Source organism: Ranitomeya imitator, chromosome 3 (assembly GCF_032444005.1).
Source record: "Ranitomeya imitator isolate aRanImi1 chromosome 3, aRanImi1.pri, whole genome shotgun sequence".
NCBI classification, from domain to species: domain Eukaryota; kingdom Metazoa; phylum Chordata; class Amphibia; order Anura; family Dendrobatidae; genus Ranitomeya; species Ranitomeya imitator.
This window is the reverse complement of record NC_091284.1, coordinates 474,972,412-474,990,899: the sequence shown is the minus strand read 5'-3', so window position 1 is coordinate 474,990,899 and position 18,488 is coordinate 474,972,412. Positions and strand designations below refer to the sequence as shown.

Sequence of the window (18,488 nt, the reverse complement as noted above, 5' to 3'; positions counted from 1 at the left end):
CTGCAACACCCCCTGCCACGAGATGTTGCCTGAATCCAACCCAGTCAGCTTCTGACTAACTTCCTATCCAACCCCTAGTTTTACCAGTGTGAGGAGTGGCCCAATAAATAAAGCCTTTTTCTCCCCCTAGTGGCCGGAGTGTGAAGTGTAATGTGTGCTGGTGATACCTGGTCAGTAGAATTCCTTCAGTGCCATCAGACGTACCATCACTCCCCTTAGCGGCAGAGTGTCATACTGCAACGACCAGATCTCTGGGGCGCTGCACTCCCCCCCCGGTTAAATCCAGTACTCCTGGACTGGGAAGAAGAACAACAATACATATCAGCAAAAGACATACAAAATTTTGAAATGCTTGAACCAAGTAAATATAACAAGGCTTCCCTTCATGGGAGGTGAGGACACTTGAACGTTACAAACAAAAACAAAGTTAAATATTTTTAACCACCAGATCATAACAGTACAACTGGCCCCCGGTTAAGGTACTGTTATGATCTGGTGGCCTAGGAGCAGCATGAGACGGACTCTGGAGAAGGTGGTCCCTGTACTGACCGCAAACCCTGAACCTAGCAGCGCAACTAGAAGTAGCCGTGGGGGGTACCTGAAACTCCCTAGACCCCTCGGCACAGCCTAAGATCTAACTTCCCCTAAAGACAGAAACAGGAAACCTATCTTGCCTCAGAGAAAATCCCCAAAGGATAGATAGCCCCCCACAAATATTGACGGTGAGAGGAGAGGGAAATAACATACACAGATATGAAATCAGATTTTAGCATAGGAGGCCATACTAGCTAAAAAGAAAGAATAGAACAGAGTACTATGCGGTCAGTATAAAAACACTAGAAAATATCCACCACAGAAAATACGAATCACCACATCTGACTAAAGACATGGGGGGGTATATCTGCATCTCCAGAGACACTGCTTAGGTGCAAAAAATCCTTCACAGACAAAGCTGAACAAGACAAAAACATGAATATGCACAGAACTATAAGGTCCACCGCAGGTGGACAGCAAAAACAAAGCCAGGACTTATCTTTGTAGAAAAGCACAGCAAACTGGAGAGACCAGCAGGGAAGTGAATCCTTCAAAAACAATGGACAACTGGCAGGGACTAAAGAGTCCAGCAAGGCTATATACCCCAGTCAGTTTTGCAATTAGTAGATACACCTGTCCAATCCTGCAGTCCAGTCACAACTGCATTACCCTCTACAACCACCGGAGGGAGCCCAAAAGCTGAATTCACAACAGGGGTCTGTGTGGCAATTGTTCTGAACCTCTCAGCGGCCGAGATGCCAACCACTCCTGAGGCTGAGCTTTCTGCCACCACCGTAGTGGTAGTGTCCACGGTACAAGTAGTGGTATTCACGATGGTGCATGTGGGGGTCACTACCGTAGTCTTAGTGATGGTCGTGGTCCGGTCACAAGGGGGCACCCTCGCTACGGGGGGACGGCTTCTCTGATGCTTTGTCGATGTCACGGGGACTGGCCGCTTGTGTACATTCAGGGTGAACCACCCTCTTTCCCCAAAGTGTCGCGTGTAGGTTACCTCGTCCCCCGTGTAGAGATCCCGGTTCGGGTGGCCTTCTCTGAGATGGGACTCCACATCCCTCCGGTTAACGAAAACCTCGGAATACAGGTCCGGCTCCTTGATGAAGCCCCATCCCCCACGGAGCTTGAAATCCACAACGGTGCCCTGCCTGCGTGGGGCCTGGTGGGTGGTGCGGTCCTTGCGGGCCCGGTCCTTGACCGCGAGGTCCCGCCGGTAGTGGGCTTCTCGCCCGGCCTGGTATTTCTTCTCCTGTTCCTCCCACCGCCGGTCCAGCTGGGCCTGGTATGTTTCCCAGCTGAGGGCCTCCACCATCTCCCCTTCCTGTGTCTTCACCCCGGGGAACCCCATGAAGTCAGATCCCGGGTTCACCCAGCGACACACTGTGCGCTCCGCGTAGACCTCGCCTGGCATGGTGATAAGCGAGATTGGGGCCTTTAGGAAGTGTTCCATGCCCGTGGCCCAGTCCCAGGGCTGGAGGCGCTGGAGCCTATGGGTGCCAGGGAGAGGGGGCGCTGCGATGGGGCCTATTAACAGGTCATCTGCTTGCGAGATGGGGTCGGCAGACTCACCGGTCGATGCGACTTCCTCCACTGCAGCCGGCTCCGGTGATGGCAAAGGATCCGGAGTCGAGAGTTCCTTCGCCGGTGCCTCCTGGACCGAGGCCTTGGTCTCCAGCCGCCACTGGAGAAGCTGTTCCATGAGATCCTCCATCTCACCCTGCAGGAGACCGGTCCCAGTTGTGGAGGTTTGGTCGCTGTGCTCGTCCGGGTAGCTGGGGGAGCCCTCTGCTTCAACCCCGCAGTCTGGCTCTGAGCGACTGGCCATGTCGTCCTCCACGTGGGTCGCTTCCTGGTCTCTTTCCCGCTCTCTCCTTCGTGGGCGGTTCCGTTTCCTTTGTCTCTGCCCTCCATTGAGAATCAGGAGGCGGATCTCAGCCGCTGATGGACACATCCTCAGGGTGCAGAAATATTTAGATTGGGCGGTCATTGTCGTTCGCGCTCTGCAGTTTGTTCACACCCACCTTCACGCCCTTCTTCTTCTCCTGCGCTCCTCATGGCGCTGTAATGGCGGCAGTTTTGGCGGGAATCTTGCGGCAATCGGCAATACACAGTTCATGCACAATTCAATCACAGTTCCAAGGCACACATGACCTAATCCTTCAGGCTTAAGTACAATCCTGTTCGTGACGCCACGTTGGAGCGCCCCCAGACACAGGGCCACAAGTTACTCAGTACCGGTCCTTTCTGTCTCAGTTCTGGGGTTGTCACGGTGGCTGGACCCGGTCCGTGATCCTGCTAAGGGGCGTCCAATAAAAGGTGATAGGAGTTTTGTCAAGGTTTCGTGACGCCACCTGTGGTGTTCGGTCAGGGTGACCGACGCTGCTGTGGGGTCCGCTGGGGTGATGGAATGGCAGCTAGATGGTATACTTTCCCACAGGTGAAGTATGTCCCCAGGGCTTCCCAGTAGGGTGAATGGAGATGGTGTGAGGTGCAGACAATAACGAGGACACAGGGTTGCAGTCTCTTTACCTCTTTACTGAAGACTTCAGGATCCTCAATCCAGAGCACAGTTAACAGGGCTGTCTGAGACCGGCCGGTCCGATGGCACATCCAGAGTTCCCTTTGCAGGTGGAAATCGTTGCCTACCAATAGCGCCTGTGTGTTGTAGTGCTACCCTGCTGAGCATTCGGTATAGTCCTCACAACTTCTGTTCTAGTTCGTTTGTTCGTTCTTTCTAGTTCTTTCTCTTTCTTTCTATTTCGTTCCAGATGTTACTAGTTTCTCGTCCCCCAGGTATGTTATGGCTAGGACGCACCCGTATGACGGGAAGGCTCGGAGCTCCTCCGGGACCGTAGAGACGCCCCTCTCCACGCGTTGCCCCCTATGTCTGCGTAGGAAATTTAAGGTAGACAGCCAACCTATAATTAACTGTCCTGCGGAGTTTGAAGTAAGGAATAGAGTCAGTTACTTCCTCGGTGTTCCGGCCACCGGCTACGTGCCTCAGTAGGATGTTGCCGTTCTCGGGGCACGACTCCTACTGGTTCTCCTTTGTGCTTGATCTCGTTTCTCACTGTTCGCTTCATGTCTCTTTCTTAGGATACCGCCGCAAGGTAGTGCAGGCGCGGTTCCATAACGTTCTGTTCTGTTCGCTAGGTACCTGCCAGGTTCCCACGCCTGATAGGCACCCCCCTGAATCTTCTCCCTGCAACACCCCCTGCCACGAGATGTTGCCTGAATCCAACCCAGTCAGCTTCTGACTAACTTCCTATCCAACCCCTAGTTTTACCAGTGTGAGGAGTGGCCCAATAAATAAAGCCTTTTTCTCTCCCTAGTGGCCGGAGTGTGAAGTGTAATGTGTGCTGGTGATACCTGGTCAGTAGAATTCCTTCAGTGCCATCAGACGTACCATCACTCCCCTTAGCGGCAGAGTGTCATACTGCAACGACCAGATCTCTGGGGCGCTGCATTTTTATGTTTTGGCGCTTTTATACGATAAAAACTATTTTATAGAAAAAATAATTATTTTTGCATCGCTTTATTCTGAGGCCTATAACTTTTTATTTTTTTTGCTGATGATGCTGTATGGCGGCTCGTTTTTTGCGGGACAAGATGACGATTTCAGTGGTGCCATGGTTATTTATATCTGACTTTTTGATCGCGTGTTATTCCACTTTTTGTTCGGCGGTATGATAATGAAGCGTTGTTTTTTACCTCGCTTTTTTTTTTTTTACAGTGTTCACTGAAGGGATTAACTAATGGGCCAGTTTTATAGGTCGGGTCGTTACGGACATGGCGATACTAAATATGTGTACTTTTATTGTTTTTTTTATTTAGATAAAGAAATGTATTTATGGGAACAATATTTTTTTTTTCTCTTTATTTAGGAATTATTATTTTTTTTTTTTTACACATTTAAAAAAATTTTTTTTGACTTTTTTACTTTGTCCCAGGGGGGACATCACTGTATAGTGACAGATCGCTGATCTGACACTTTGCAGAGCACTGTGTCAGATCAGCGATCTGATGTGCACTGCTCCTGGCTTACCACTTACCACTTGGTAAGCCACCTCCCTGCAGGACACGGAAGTAGCCCCGCGGTCATTTTGGATCCGGGGCCTGCAGGGAGGAGATGCTCGGTAACAAGATGAGCACATCGCCTTGTACCGATCGTCTCAGGGAAGCACGCAGGGAGCCCCCTCCCTGCGCGATGCTTCCCTGTACCGCCGGAACACTGCAATCATGTTTGATCGCAGTGTGCCAGGGGTTAATGTGCCAGGGGCGGTCCGTGACCGCTCCTGGCACATAGTGCCGGATGTCAGCTGCGATAGTCAGCTGACACTCGGCCGCGATCAGCCACGCTCCCCCCGTGAGCGCGGCCGATCGCATATGACGTACTATCCCGTCACTGGGAATTAAGTCCCAGGTCACCTTGATGGGATAGTAGGTCATATGGGATTAAGAGGTTAATTAAATTCAACAAGGACTGGATATCTCCATAGTTTGCAATCCCTCCAGATGACAGCAAGCCAACCTAAATTCAACAAAAATGCTGATTCATGCTACTGCTGTTAACGTCAACCTCTTCCCAAGAAAACCTGTTTCCTTCCTTTGTCAAACATGACTGAGCCCATAGGGATAATTTTTACAAACCCATGCACATTGTGCAGTGGACAATCAAGACAGTATTCCTACTCCAGCCTAACTACTATTTGTGATTGGAGGACCTTGGGATGGTGGCTTCCTCCATCAACCATGACTCGGCCCATAGGGTTAATTTTTACAAACCCTATGCACATTGTGCAGTGGACAAATCTTGAATGTAGACTGGTCCTACCAAACTAATATTTGCCATTGGAGGCACTTGAGACAGGTTGTCCCACATTGTGACAGACAGGGGATACATATTCAATAGAAATCTAGGTTTGGTAGTTGTTCTTGTGTATCTGTAAAACTGGCGTAATACTGCGACAAACAAAGTCCCAGAAACCATATATGAGTCAGAAATGTATGCAGGCATATTCTCCAGGCTCTTCCCATTCTGTTTCATCACTTTCCCATCCATTTCAGCCTTTTCCTCAGGCCCCCAGACCCCTTTGTAGGGTCCAGCAGTAAAGTACTCACATTTCCCATTGATTTGCATTGTACTCGCTATTTGGAACTAATTCGCGATTTTTACAAAGTACTCGTTATGAGTATAGCGATTATAAATATTACGGTACTCGCTGATCGCTATGTTCTGCATATCAATGGAGCATAGACCAAAGCTATAGGGCGGGTTAAACACTGTTCAAGTCCAAGTCCTACAGAGTCTGGCTCTGTGTAGGCCCAAGTTGGCAACTGGCTACTCCTTCTGCAAGTTGGCAATAGGAAATCTATGTTTCAAGGTCCCCAACAATATTGGCAGAGTCTGTCGGTGGCATAATCTACACAGGTTAAGATGGGGAAATTTGAGTGTTACACTTCTTCACAAGTGTGAAGTCTAAATGAAAATTGGTAGACATCCCATGTACCTACCTTCATCTACATCCTTGGTGAATCTGTTCAGGATACGACCGAGAGGAGTTGTGTCAAACAGTTTTATAGGACTACAAAGGACTTTTTGGAACAGAAGATCATGTAGTTTTGTTGAGGCTCTCAGGGTACTCTAGATTTAAGAAAAAGAAAATCTAATAAGATAATTAATAGGTGACATTGGAGAAAATTGGTCTACTGCTATTTACGCAACCGGTGATTTACCAAGTTGGTTATATCAGAAGCCACCTCCAGTTTCATAGTTGGCAATGCCAAGGTAATCTTTAGAAGTAATAGTTTAGTGGCAAAAATAAACTTTACCTTAACAAAGACATAACCTCGTACAAATTTCATCAAAAGAACAGCCACCATAGACATGGCATAAATAGAAATATAGTAATGCAGGTCAGGGTTGTCCTTCATACTTCCAGTCGATCGAGTCCAGTTTGCTGTAGCAACAGACATGTTCTAAAGAAAAAACAGTATAAACTCAATTATTACATATAATCATTTTAAATCATTGAACAAAAATGCTAAGCTTTAAAGGCTTTTCTGCACAAATGCATAAATACGCTCAGCTAAAGGATAAAAATATAGTACAATATCATAGTATATTATACTCCTGCACATGCTCATACTGGCCCATGGAGGAACAGGAGATTCTGTCCCACCCTTCAGCAGTGTTTAATATTATATAGAAGAATAGGAGAATTTGTGAACAAGGGTAATGTAATAATGTATGTAGCTGAGCAGTTGGCCCCCTGAATCAATGTCACTGGTGGGCCTTTGGCACCTCAGTCCAACATTGACAGTATTTGCATTGCTATTAATTTTATCAAGCTGAGGCAACCACTTTAGCTGTCTACAAGTGCAAATGCAGCAGTTAGCCTCGATCCACAGTTTGTGCACAATCGGAGATATGTCAGAACAGTCAGAACAGATGCCAAAGTATCCATCCACCCATAGAGACCTCTGGATGGGAGACCTGCGAATCGCATTACCTATCCCCAAGGCCCCTTTTTTTTATTAGACGTCATTATCATGGTGTGATGCACACACAACATTTCAACAGGCATGCTAATCAAACCAAGAACTAGGAATGAGGGAAGATAACGAGATTCGTAGGCCTCACATCCATCACTGACTTGGCCTAAGTTCCGGAGTCCTGCGAATTGTTTCTAATTAATAGCAATGGCGCTAATTTCTCAAGATAGAGTATGTGTGTACATATAAATGACAGAAGAACAATTTCTTTCTTACCCCGCTGCCCTGTTTAATCCAGTAACTTAGCCACCAGTTGCTGAAGGCTGCACATCCTGTGGTTATCACAAATAACATAGCATTTATCGTGATTGCAAGTACACCTCCAGCTGCTTTAATGTATGCTCCATATATCTTCCATGGCACGGTTCCATCGCCCTTCTCTTCTACTTGCATTAGACCTGTGAACGTGTAAAAAAAAATTCTGTTGTTTTAAATAAACCAATGAAACAAGAACAAAGTAAATATCTCAACTTAACTAATATAACAAGTGACTTCTCCAACAAAAAATTATAGTTTAAATGACTACTTCAGTGTAAGAAATATACACTGATCAAAAAAATAACGGGAACACTTAAACAACAGAATATAACTCCAAGTAAATCAAACTTCTGTGAAATCAAACTGTCCACTTAGGAAACAACACTGTATGACAATCAATTTCATATGCTATTGTGCAAATGGAATAGACAACAGATGGAAATTATTGCCAATTATCAAGACACCCCCTATAAAGGAGTGGTTCTGCAGGTGGGGACCACAGACCACATCTCAGTACCAATGCTTTCTGGCTGATGTTTTGGTCACTTTTGAACGTTGGTTGTGCTTTCACACTCGTGGTAGCATGAGACAGATTCTACAACCCACACAAGTGGCTCAGGTAGTGCAGCTTTTCCAGGATGGCACATCCATGGGAGCTGTGGCAAGAAGGTTTGCTGTATCTGTCGGCGTAGTGTCCAGAGGCTGGAGGCGCTACCAGGAGACAGGCCAGTACACCAGGAGATGTGGAGGGAGCCGTAGGAAAGCAACAACCCAGCAGCAGGACCGCTACCTCGGCCTTTGTGCAAGGAGGAACAGGAGGAGCACTGTTATGACCTGGTGGTCAGGACAATAATGGACCTGGTGGTTAAGAGCACACGGAATGACCTGATAGTCACTGATAATAAGGACGAGCTCTGGGACGTGGAAACTCTGCTGACCGCAATCCCTAAACCTATAAACCACACTAGAAATAGCCGTGGATTGCGCCTAACGCTCCCTAGGCAACTCGGCACAGCCTAAGAAACTAGCTAGCCCTGAAGACAGAAAAATAAAGCCTACCTTGCCTCAGAGAAATTCCCCAGAGGAAAAGGCAGCCCCCCACATATAATGACTGTGAGTAAAGATGAAAATACAAACACAGAGATGAAATAGATTAAGCAAAGTGAGGCCCGACTTACTGAACAGACCGAGGATAGGAAAGGTTACTTTGCGGTCAGCACAAAAACCTACAAAAAGACCACGCAGAGGGCGCAAAAAGACCCTCCGCACCGACTCACGGTGCGGAGGCGCTCCCTCTGCGTCCCAGAGCTTCCAGCAAGCAAGAAAACAAATTAAATAGCAAGCTGGACAGAAAAATAGCAAACCAAAGACATACAAGCTGGAACTTAGCTTCTGATGGGAAGACAGGTCACAAGAACGATCCAGGAGTGAACTAGACCAATACTGGAACATTGACAGGTGGCCTGGAGCAAAGATCTAAGTGGAGTTAAATAGAGCAGCAGCTAACGAACTAACCTCGTCACCTGTGAAAGGAAACTCAGAAACACCCACCAGAGGAAGTCCATGGACAGAACCAGCCGAAGTACCATTCATGACCACAGGAGGGAGCCCGACAACAGAATTCACAACAGAGCACTGCCAGAGCCCTGCAAAATGACCTCCAGCAGGCCACAAATGTGCATGTGTCTGCACAAACGGTTAGAAACCAACTCCATCAGGATGGTCTGAGTGCCGGAAGTCCACAGATGGGGGTTGTGCTCACAGCCCAACACCGTGCAGGACACTTGGCATTTGCCGCAGAACACCAGGATTGACAAATTCGCCACTGGCGCCCTGTGCTATTCACAGATAAAAGCAGGTTCACACTGAGCATACGTGACAGATGTGACGGACTCTGGAGATGCCATGCAGAGCGATCTGCTGCCTGCAACATCCTTCAACATGACTGGTTTGGCAGTGGATCAGTAATGGTGTGGGGCGGCATTTCATTGGAGGGCTGCACAGCCCTCCATGTGTTCGCCAGAGGTAGCCTGACTGCCATTAGCTACCGAGATGAAACCCTCAGACCCCTTGTGAGACCATATGCTGGTGCGGTGGGCCCTGGGTTCCTCGTAATGCAGGACAATTCCAGATTTCTGGCTGGAGTGTGTCAGCAGTTCCTGTAAGATGAAGGCATTGAAGCTATGGACTGGCCCGCCCATTCCCCAGACCTGAATCCAATTGAATACATCTGGGACATCATGTCTCACACCATCCACCAACCTCACGTTGCATCACAGACTGTCCAGGAGTTGGCAGATGCTTTAGTCCAGGTCTGGGAGGAGATCCCTCAGGAGACCATCTGCCGTCTCATCAGGATCATGCCCAAGCCATTGTAGGGAGGTCACACAGGCACGTGGAGGCCACGCACACACTACTGAGCATCATGACATTGGTATTGTTGACCACCGTGAATAAGTGTCTCCCAAGGGTCTCCGACCCCTTTCCTTCCCATCATCCGAATAATGACATGAGTCTCACGTTGGATATAATTGGCCACAGCGGCCTTTATTATAAACAGACAAACATTTAACCGTAACATGATTCGGGAAGGGGTCCTTGAAGCTAAAAGTCTGGTGTTAACCATAGTATAAACAAGTGGACAAGAGACCAACCGTAGATTACTCTCAGCCGTTACCCCACAGGCTCGAGAGCACCAAAATACCCGAAGGGTTACCCTTGTCCACTTCCAACATAGGAATCTGGCCCACCGTTACCAAGATTCCCCCAAATCACCAGACCCGCAACCAAAACATATACCAACTGGAGAATCCGTATCCTGACGGACCCCCCAGGCCAATTTAGCACCATCTCCAAGGACCCCTCCCCCCCGCCACCACGAGGATACTTGACCCCCTCAAGTACCTAAGACCCCACCAGCCTTAACCGCTATGGACCGCTCAATTCCAGATTGCAGCCCGAGGGCCCACAAGTCAATGCCCACCGCGTTCAGATGAACGCCATCACCCAAAAGATATTGGTCTCCACCACGCTCCAACTCAAAATGACGCACGGCAAAACCCCCATTCCGTGCGACAAAACCAGACACAGCCCGATTCACCTTGGTGCGGGCCTTATTAATCTTGTCCAGCGACCTAGCGTGCCTCCAAGATTTCCGTGGAACGATCTCCGACCACACGATAGACATGTCCCAAAAAGAAACCCATAGCCGTAGCAAGTCATGTTTAATGTCCCGGATCAACTCACGACAAGGACGAACTCCCAAGTCGTTTCCCCCAACGTGTAAAACCAAAATGTCGGGAGGCCTGTCCAACCGCACGCCGTTGTGTACCTCCTCCAGGACTCTATTCCAACCTAAGCCCCGAAACCCCAACCACCTGATGACGGCCACGTCCCTAGAAAAGCCGAGCTGTCTTCCATCCCGTCGGACATCTGCTCGCTTTGCGCCCCAGTACACGTAAGAGTGGCCGACAATCCACACCAACAGTGAGGATGAACCTGAAAAACATAAACAACTTAGGCACGCGCCGACAATGAGTACAATGACCGACAGTCACCAGCCTCTCAGGGCCTCACGTAACTCCGATAACAACCAGACACCCACCGTCCTATCCTCTGTACCACCGCAGGAGCCAAACCGCTCCGCGCCGCCTCTGTTGTGGCCCCGATCCGAAAAGAATGCGAGGCGAACCTGGAAGAATCCACGCCAATGGCCTCCAAAGACTGCCGAAAAACCGCTACAAACTGGTATTTAGACAGAAAAGACCTGTCCTCATGACGTAACAAACGCCCATCACCCCGTGGGTGGAGCCTATCGAAATCCTGCCAGCAACGGACTTGACACATAACGGACCCGGGAACAGCGCCCAAAACCACCCTTTTACCCCTTCCCGTCTGATCCGTCTTAGACTTCCAAATCCAAAACTGCAACGACCCCTCAAACAAAAAAGTCCCCCGCCCAAAGGCCCCCCTGACGAACTGTAGTGGGAGACACCAACTCCCCCACCCTCAAGGCCCCGTAAAAAGCCAACGAGAAAGCCAGGCGAAATAGCGCAACCTCAAAACCGGAAACCCATATATCGCCCAGACGTGCCCCCAACCGCTCCAACATCTCAAAAGACACCGGGCGCCTGCAATCGCCACGGCTACCTGATCTTCTCAATCCATTTGCAGCTTGCTTTACCAAAAAGGACTTTGTCATGTCCTGCAGGCCCCGGAGCCTGAAACCAAAAGCTAAAGCCGCTATCGTCCTATCAACCTTTTCCACCGACCATCCCTGGTCCGCCCCGTGCCTCAACCACAAAAACAACGCCCTCACTTGTTCCCGACCAGTATCCGCAACGCCACAAGACGCCAACCAGCTCTCCCACGAGCTCCATACTGCCTGATAACATGACCACGTACTCGGCACCAAGGACGCTTGAATTAAAGGGTCTGCAGCCCGGACACCACGCTCCAAAGCTCCGCTGGGCATTCCCGCCCCGTCTCCTCGGCCTCTGGAGCCAAAACGCTCCCACTGGAAATGAGACAGGGAATCGGCAATGCAGTTATTAACACCGGGTACGTGTGATGCCGTGAAATAAGCATTCAAAGATAAACAAGACAAAACCAACTGCCGAAGAACTCTGACCACGGGGGGCGACGCTGTCGTCAGACTGTTAATGGCACACACGACCGCCATTGTTGTGAATTCTGTGGCTGAATTCACTTCTGTGGTCACAAGTGGTATTGCAGTCTCTGGGCTTCCTCCCTCAGGAGTTTTGGTGAGCTCGTTGGCTGCCTTGCTATTTAGCTCCACCTGAGTCTGTCTTCCTTGCTCCTTGTCAATGTTCCAGTGTTGGATCTGAGCTACTGCATCTTTCCTTGGGCCTGCTGCTCTGCTAGATAAGTGCTTCTAGTTTGTTTTCTGTTTTTTCTGTCCAGCTTGCTATTAACTTTTGCTGGAAGCTCTGAGAAGCAAAGGGGTGCACCGCCGTGCTGTTAGTTCGGCACGGTGGGTCTTTTTGCCCCTTTGCGTGGTTTTCGTTTTAGGGTTTTTTGTAGACTGCATAGTTCTCTTTGCTATCCTCGCTCTGTCTAGAATATCGGGCCTCACTTTGCTGAATCTATTTCATTCCTACGTTTGTCTTTTCATCTTGCTAACAGTCATTATATGTGGGGGGCTGCCTATTCCTTTGGGGTATTTCTCTGAGGTAAGTCAGGCTTGTATTTCTATCTTCAGGCTAGTCAGCTCCTCAGGCAGTGCCGAGTTGCATAGGTAGTGATAGGCGCAATCCACTGCTGCTTATAGTTGTGTGAGGATAGATCAGGTACTGCAGTCTACAGAGATTCCACGTCTCAGAGCTCGTCCTATTGTTTTTGGTTATTGCCAGATCTCTGTATGTGCGCTGATTACTGCACGCTGTGTTGCCTGATTGCCAGCCATAACAGTACAAGGAGCCCACACCAATGATTCCCAATAGAGGGAAAAAAGAAATCCTGACAGCATTTTTTTTTCTTAGCTCTGTCTTCAGTCTTTTTTTTCCCCTAGACATTAGAGTGCTTCAGGACACAGCTGTGGACATGGATATTCAGGCTCTGTGCTCCTCAATGGATAATCTCATTGTAAATGTACAAAAGATTCAAGATACTATTGATCAGAAATCGATGCTAGAACCAAGAATTCCGATTCCTGATTTGTTTTTTGGTGACAGAACTAAATTCCTGAGCTTCAGAAATAATTGTAAGCTATTTTTGGCCTTGAAACCTCATTCTTCTGGTAATCCTATTCAACAGGTTTTGATTATTATTTCTTTTTTGCGCGGCGACCCACAGGACTGGGCGTTTTCTCTTGCACCAGGAGATTCTGCATTGAGTAATGTTGATGCATTTTTCCAGGCGCTGGGATTGCTTTACGATGAGCCTAATTCAGTGGATCAGGCTGAGAAAAATCTGCTGGCTTTATGCCAGGGTCAGGATGATGTAGAAGTATATTGTCAGAAATTTAGGAAGTGGTCAGTACTCACTCTGTGGAATGAATCTGCACTAGCGGCTTTGTTCAGAAAGGGTCTCTCTGAAGCTCTTAAGGATGTAATGGTGGGATTTCCTATGCCTGCTGGTTTGAATGAGTCTATGTCCTTGGCCATTCAGATCGGTCGTCGCTTGCGCGAGCGTAAATCTGTGCACCATCTGGCGGTATTGTCTGAGAGTAAACCTGAGCCTATGCAGTGCGACAGGACTATGACTAAAGTAGAACGGCAAGAACACAGACGTCTGAACAGACTGTGTTTCTATTGTGGTGATTCTACTCATGCTATTTCTAATTGTCCTAAACGCACTAGGCGGTTCGATAGCTCTGCCGTTATTGGTACTGTACAGTCCAAATTCCTTTTGTCCATTACCTTAATGTGCTCTTTGTCATCGTATTCTGTCATGGCGTTTGTGGATTCAGGCGCTGCCCTGAATCTGATGGATTTGGATTATGCTAAACGTTGTGGATTTTTCTTGGAGCCTTTGCGGTGTCCTATTCCGTTGAGAGGAATTGATGCTACACCTTTGGCCAAGAATAAGCCTCAGTACTGGGCCCAGCTGACCATGTGCATTGCTCCTGCACATCGGGAAGTTATTCGCTTTCTGGTACTGCATAATTTGCATGATGTGGTCGTGTTGGGGTTGCCATGGCTACAAACCCATAATCCAGTATTGGATTGGAACTCTATGTCGGTAACCAGCTGGGGTTGTCAGGGAGTACATGGTGATGTTCCATTTTTGTCTATTTCGTCATCCATTCCTTCTGACATCCCAGAGTTCTTGTCGGACTTTCAGGATGTATTTGAAGAGTCCAAGTCTGATGCCCTACCTCCGCATAGGAATTGTGATTGTGCTATCGATTTGATTCCTGGTAGTAAATTCCCTAAGGGTCGTTTATTTAATTTGTCCATACCTGAACACACCGCTATGCGCAGTTATGTGAAGGAGTCCCTGGAGAAGGGACATATTCGCCCATCGTCGTCACCATTGGGAGCAGGGTTCTTTTTTGTAGCCAAGAAGGATGGTTCGCTAAGACCGTGTATTGATTACCGCCTTCTTAATAAGATCACTGTTAAGTTTCAGTATCCCTTGCCATTGATTTCTGACTTGTTTGCTCGGATTAAGGGGGCTAGTTGGTTTACTAAGATTGATCTTCGTGGTGCGTATAATCTGGTGAGAATCAGGCAGGGAGATGAATGGAAAACGGCATTTAATACGCCCGAGGGTCATTTTGAGTATCTGGTGATGCCGTTCGGACTTGCCAATGCTCCATCTGTTTTTCAGTCTTTTATGCATGACATTTTCCGTGAGTATCTGGATAAATTCTTGATTGTTTACTTGGATGACATTTTGATCTTCTCAGATGATTGGGAGTCTCATGTGAAGCAAGTCAGAATGGTTTTCCAGGTACTGCGTGCTAATTCCTTGTTCGTGAAGGGATCAAAGTGTCTCTTCGGTGTGCAGAAAGTTTCATTTTTGGGGTTCATCTTTTCCCCTTCTACTATCGAGATGGATCCGGTTAAGGTTCAGGCCATCCAGGATTGGACTCAGCCGACATCTCTAAAAAGTCTGCAGAAATTCCTGGGCTTTGCTAATTTTTATCGTCGCTTCATCTGTAATTTTTCTAGCATTGCCAGACCATTGACCGATTTGACCAAGAAGGGTGCTGATTTGGTTAATTGGTCTTCTGCTGCCGTGGAAGCTTTTCAGGAGTTGAAGCGTCGTTTTTGCTGTGCCCCTGTGTTGTGTCAACCTGATGTTTCTCTTCCGTTCCAGGTCGAGGTTGATGCTTCTGAGATTGGTGCAGGGGCGGTTTTGTCACAGAGAGGTTCTGGTTGCTCAGTGTTCAAACCATGTGCTTTCTTTTCCAGGAAATTTTCTGCTGCTGAGCGTAATTATGATGTGGGCAACCGAGAGTTGCTGGCCATGAAGTGGGCATTCGAGGAGTGGCGTCATTGGCTTGAGGGTGCTAAGCATCGCGTGGTGGTTTTGACTGATCATGAGAACCTTACTTATCTTGAGTCTGCCAAGCGCTTGAATCCTAGACAGGCCCGTTGGTCGTTATTTTTTGCTCGTTTTGATTTTGTGATTTCATACCTTCCGGGCTCTAAAAATGTGAAGGCGGATGCTCTGTCTAGGAGTTTTGTGCCCGACTCTCCGGGGTTATCTGAGCCGGCGAGTATCCTCAAGGAAGGAGTCATTGTGTCTGCCATCTCCCCTGATTTGCGGAGAGTGTTGCAGAAATTTCAGGCTAATAAACCTGATCGTTGTCCGGCCGAGAAACTGTTCGTCCCTGATAGGTGGACTAGTAAAGTTATCTCTGAACTTCATTGTTCGGTGCTGGCCGGTCATCCAGGAATCTTTGGTACCAGGGAGTTGGTTGCTAGATCCTTCTGGTGGCCATCTCTGTCGCGGGATGTGCGTGCTTTTGTGCAGTCCTGTGGAATTTGTGCTAGGGCTAAGCCCTGCTGTTCACGTGCCAGTGGGTTGCTTTTGCCCTTACCGGTCCCGAAGAGGCCTTGGACACATATTTCGATGGATTTCATTTCTGACCTTCCCGTTTCTCAAAAAATGTCGGTCATTTGGGTGGTCTGTGATCGCTTTTCTAAAATGGTCCATCTGGTGCCTTTGGTTAAATTGCCTTCCTCCTCTGATTTGGTGCCTTTGTTCTTCCAGCATGTGGTTCGTTTACATGGCATTCCTGAGAATATTGTTTCTGACAGAGGTTCCCAGTTTGTCTCGAGGTTCTGGCGAGCCTTTTGTGGTAGGATGGGCATTGACCTATCTTTCTCCTCGGCCTTCCATCCTCAGACTAATGGCCAGACCGAACGAACCAATCAGACCTTGGAAACATATCTGAGATGTTTTGTTTCCGCTGACCAGGATGATTGGGTGTCATTTTTGCCGTTGGCTGAGTTCGCCCTTAATAATCGGGCCAGCTCGGCTACCTTGGTCTCTCCATTTTTCTGCAATTCTGGGTTCCATCCTCGTTTCTCTTCAGGACAGGTTGAGTCTTCGGACTGTCCTGGTGTGGATTCTGTGGTGGACAGGTTGCAGCAGATCTGGACTCAGGTAGTGGACAATTTGACCTTGTCCCAGGAGAAGGCTCAGCTTTTCGCTAATCGCAGACGCCGTGTGGGACCCCGACTTCGTGTTGGGGATCTGGTTTGGTTGTCTTCTCGTCATATTCCTATGAAGGTTTCCTCTCCTAAATTTAAACCTCGTTTTATTGGTCCGTATAGGATTTCTGAGATTCTCAATCCGGTGTCTTTTCGTCTGATCCTCCCAGACTCCTTTTCCATACATAATGTATTCCATAGGTCGTTGTTGAGGAGATACGTGGCACCTATGGTTCCATCTGTGGAGCCTCCTGCCCCTGTTTTGGTGGAGGGGGAATTGGAGTATATTGTGGAGAAGATTTTGGATTCTCGTGTCTCTAGACGGAAACTCCAGTATCTGGTCAAATGGAAGGGTTATGCTCAGGAAGATAATTCCTGGGTTTTTGCCTCTGATGTCCATGCCCCAGATCTTGTTCGTGCCTTTCATGTGGCTCATCCTGGTCGGCCTGGGGGTTCTGGTGAGGGTTCGGTGACCCCTCCTCAAGGGGGGGGTACTGTTGTGAATTCTGTGGCTGAATTCACTTCTGTGGTCACAAGTGGTATTGCAGTCTCTGGGCTTCCTCCCTCAGGTGTTTTGGTGAGCTCGTTGGCTGCCTTGCTATTTAGCTCCACCTGAGTCTGTCTTCCTTGCTCCTTGTCAATGTTCCAGTGTTGGATCTGAGCTACTGCATCTTTCCTTGGGCCTGCTGCTCTGCTAGATAAGTGCTTCTAGTTTGTTTTCTGTTTTTTCTGTCCAGCTTGCTATTAACTTTTGCTGGAAGCTCTGAGAAGCAAAGGGGTGCACCGCCGTGCTGTTAGTTCGGCACGGTGGGTCTTTTTGCCCCTTTGCGTGGTTTTCGTTTTAGGGTTTTTTGTAGACTGCATAGTTCTCTTTGCTATCCTCGCTCTGTCTAGAATATCGGGCCTCACTTTGCTGAATCTATTTCATTCCTACGTTTGTCTTTTCATCTTGCTAACAGTCATTATATGTGGGGGGCTGCCTATTCCTTTGGGGTATTTCTCTGAGGTAAGTCAGGCTTGTATTTCTATCTTCAGGCTAGTCAGCTCCTCAGGCAGTGCCGAGTTGCATAGGTAGTGATAGGCGCAATCCACTGCTGCTTATAGTTGTGTGAGGATAGATCAGGTACTGCAGTCTACAGAGATTCCACGTCTCAGAGCTCGTCCTATTGTTTTTGGTTATTGCCAGATCTCTGTATGTGCGCTGATTACTGCACGCTGTGTTGCCTGATTGCCAGCCATAACATGCCATATTATCACAATTAAAGCGCACCCTTTTGTTTCGAAAATCGTCGCCACAAAGCTGCACCGCCACCAAAATCGGAAAAATCTCCAACAAAGTAATGTTCCGTACCAACCCTGTTTCAAACCAAGCTTCTGGCCACCTAGCAGCACACCAACGGCCACCGAAAAAGGCCCCAAATCCAATACCGTCTGACGCGTCGGTAAACAAATCCAAATCCGCGTTACCCACTGCTTCCTCCATCAATAATGAACGCCCATTGTAACAAGACAAAAAACGATCCCAAACCTCCAAGTCGGCCTTGTGTTCAGACGACAAACTAACAAAATGATGTGGGGCGGTAATCCCGGCCGTAGCGCTAGCCAATCTACGTGAAAAAATCCTCCCCATAGGGATAATTCGGCATGCAAAATTCAATTTTCCCAAAAGCGACTGCACCTCTCACAGCAGCAATTTCTTCACACGTCTAGCACGGGCCACCTCCTCTCTCAAACTCAACACCTTGTCAACCGGCAACCTAAACTCCCACTTCATGGAGTCGATAACAATACCCAAAAAAGACAAACTCGTGCACGGACCCTCAGTCTTGCAAGCGGGACCCCAAAACGCTCAGCAACCCAAACAACCGTCCTCAACAGGACCTCACAACATTGAGACTGATCAGGGCCTATGCACAAGAAGTCATCCAAGTAATGAATCACCGACTTCAAACTGGACACATCCCGCACTGCCCACTCCAGAAAGGAACTGAAGGCCTC

General features: G+C 48.2%; 1 protein-coding gene across 1 annotated transcript in view; it reads right to left on the bottom strand.

Moving 5' to 3' along the window:
* The window catches only part of LOC138670302 (ATP-binding cassette sub-family C member 5-like), a 304,888-nt gene that overhangs the window by 88,124 nt on the left and 198,276 nt on the right, over positions 1-18,488 (bottom strand). The window contains exons 18-20 of the mRNA XM_069757511.1: positions 7,321-7,502; positions 6,382-6,528; positions 6,064-6,193 (exon numbers count right to left, since the gene is read on the bottom strand). Of these exons, the coding sequence (XP_069613612.1) occupies positions 6,064-6,193; positions 6,382-6,528; positions 7,321-7,502 (459 nt within the window). The remainder of the gene's footprint in view (positions 1-6,063; positions 6,194-6,381; positions 6,529-7,320; positions 7,503-18,488) is intronic.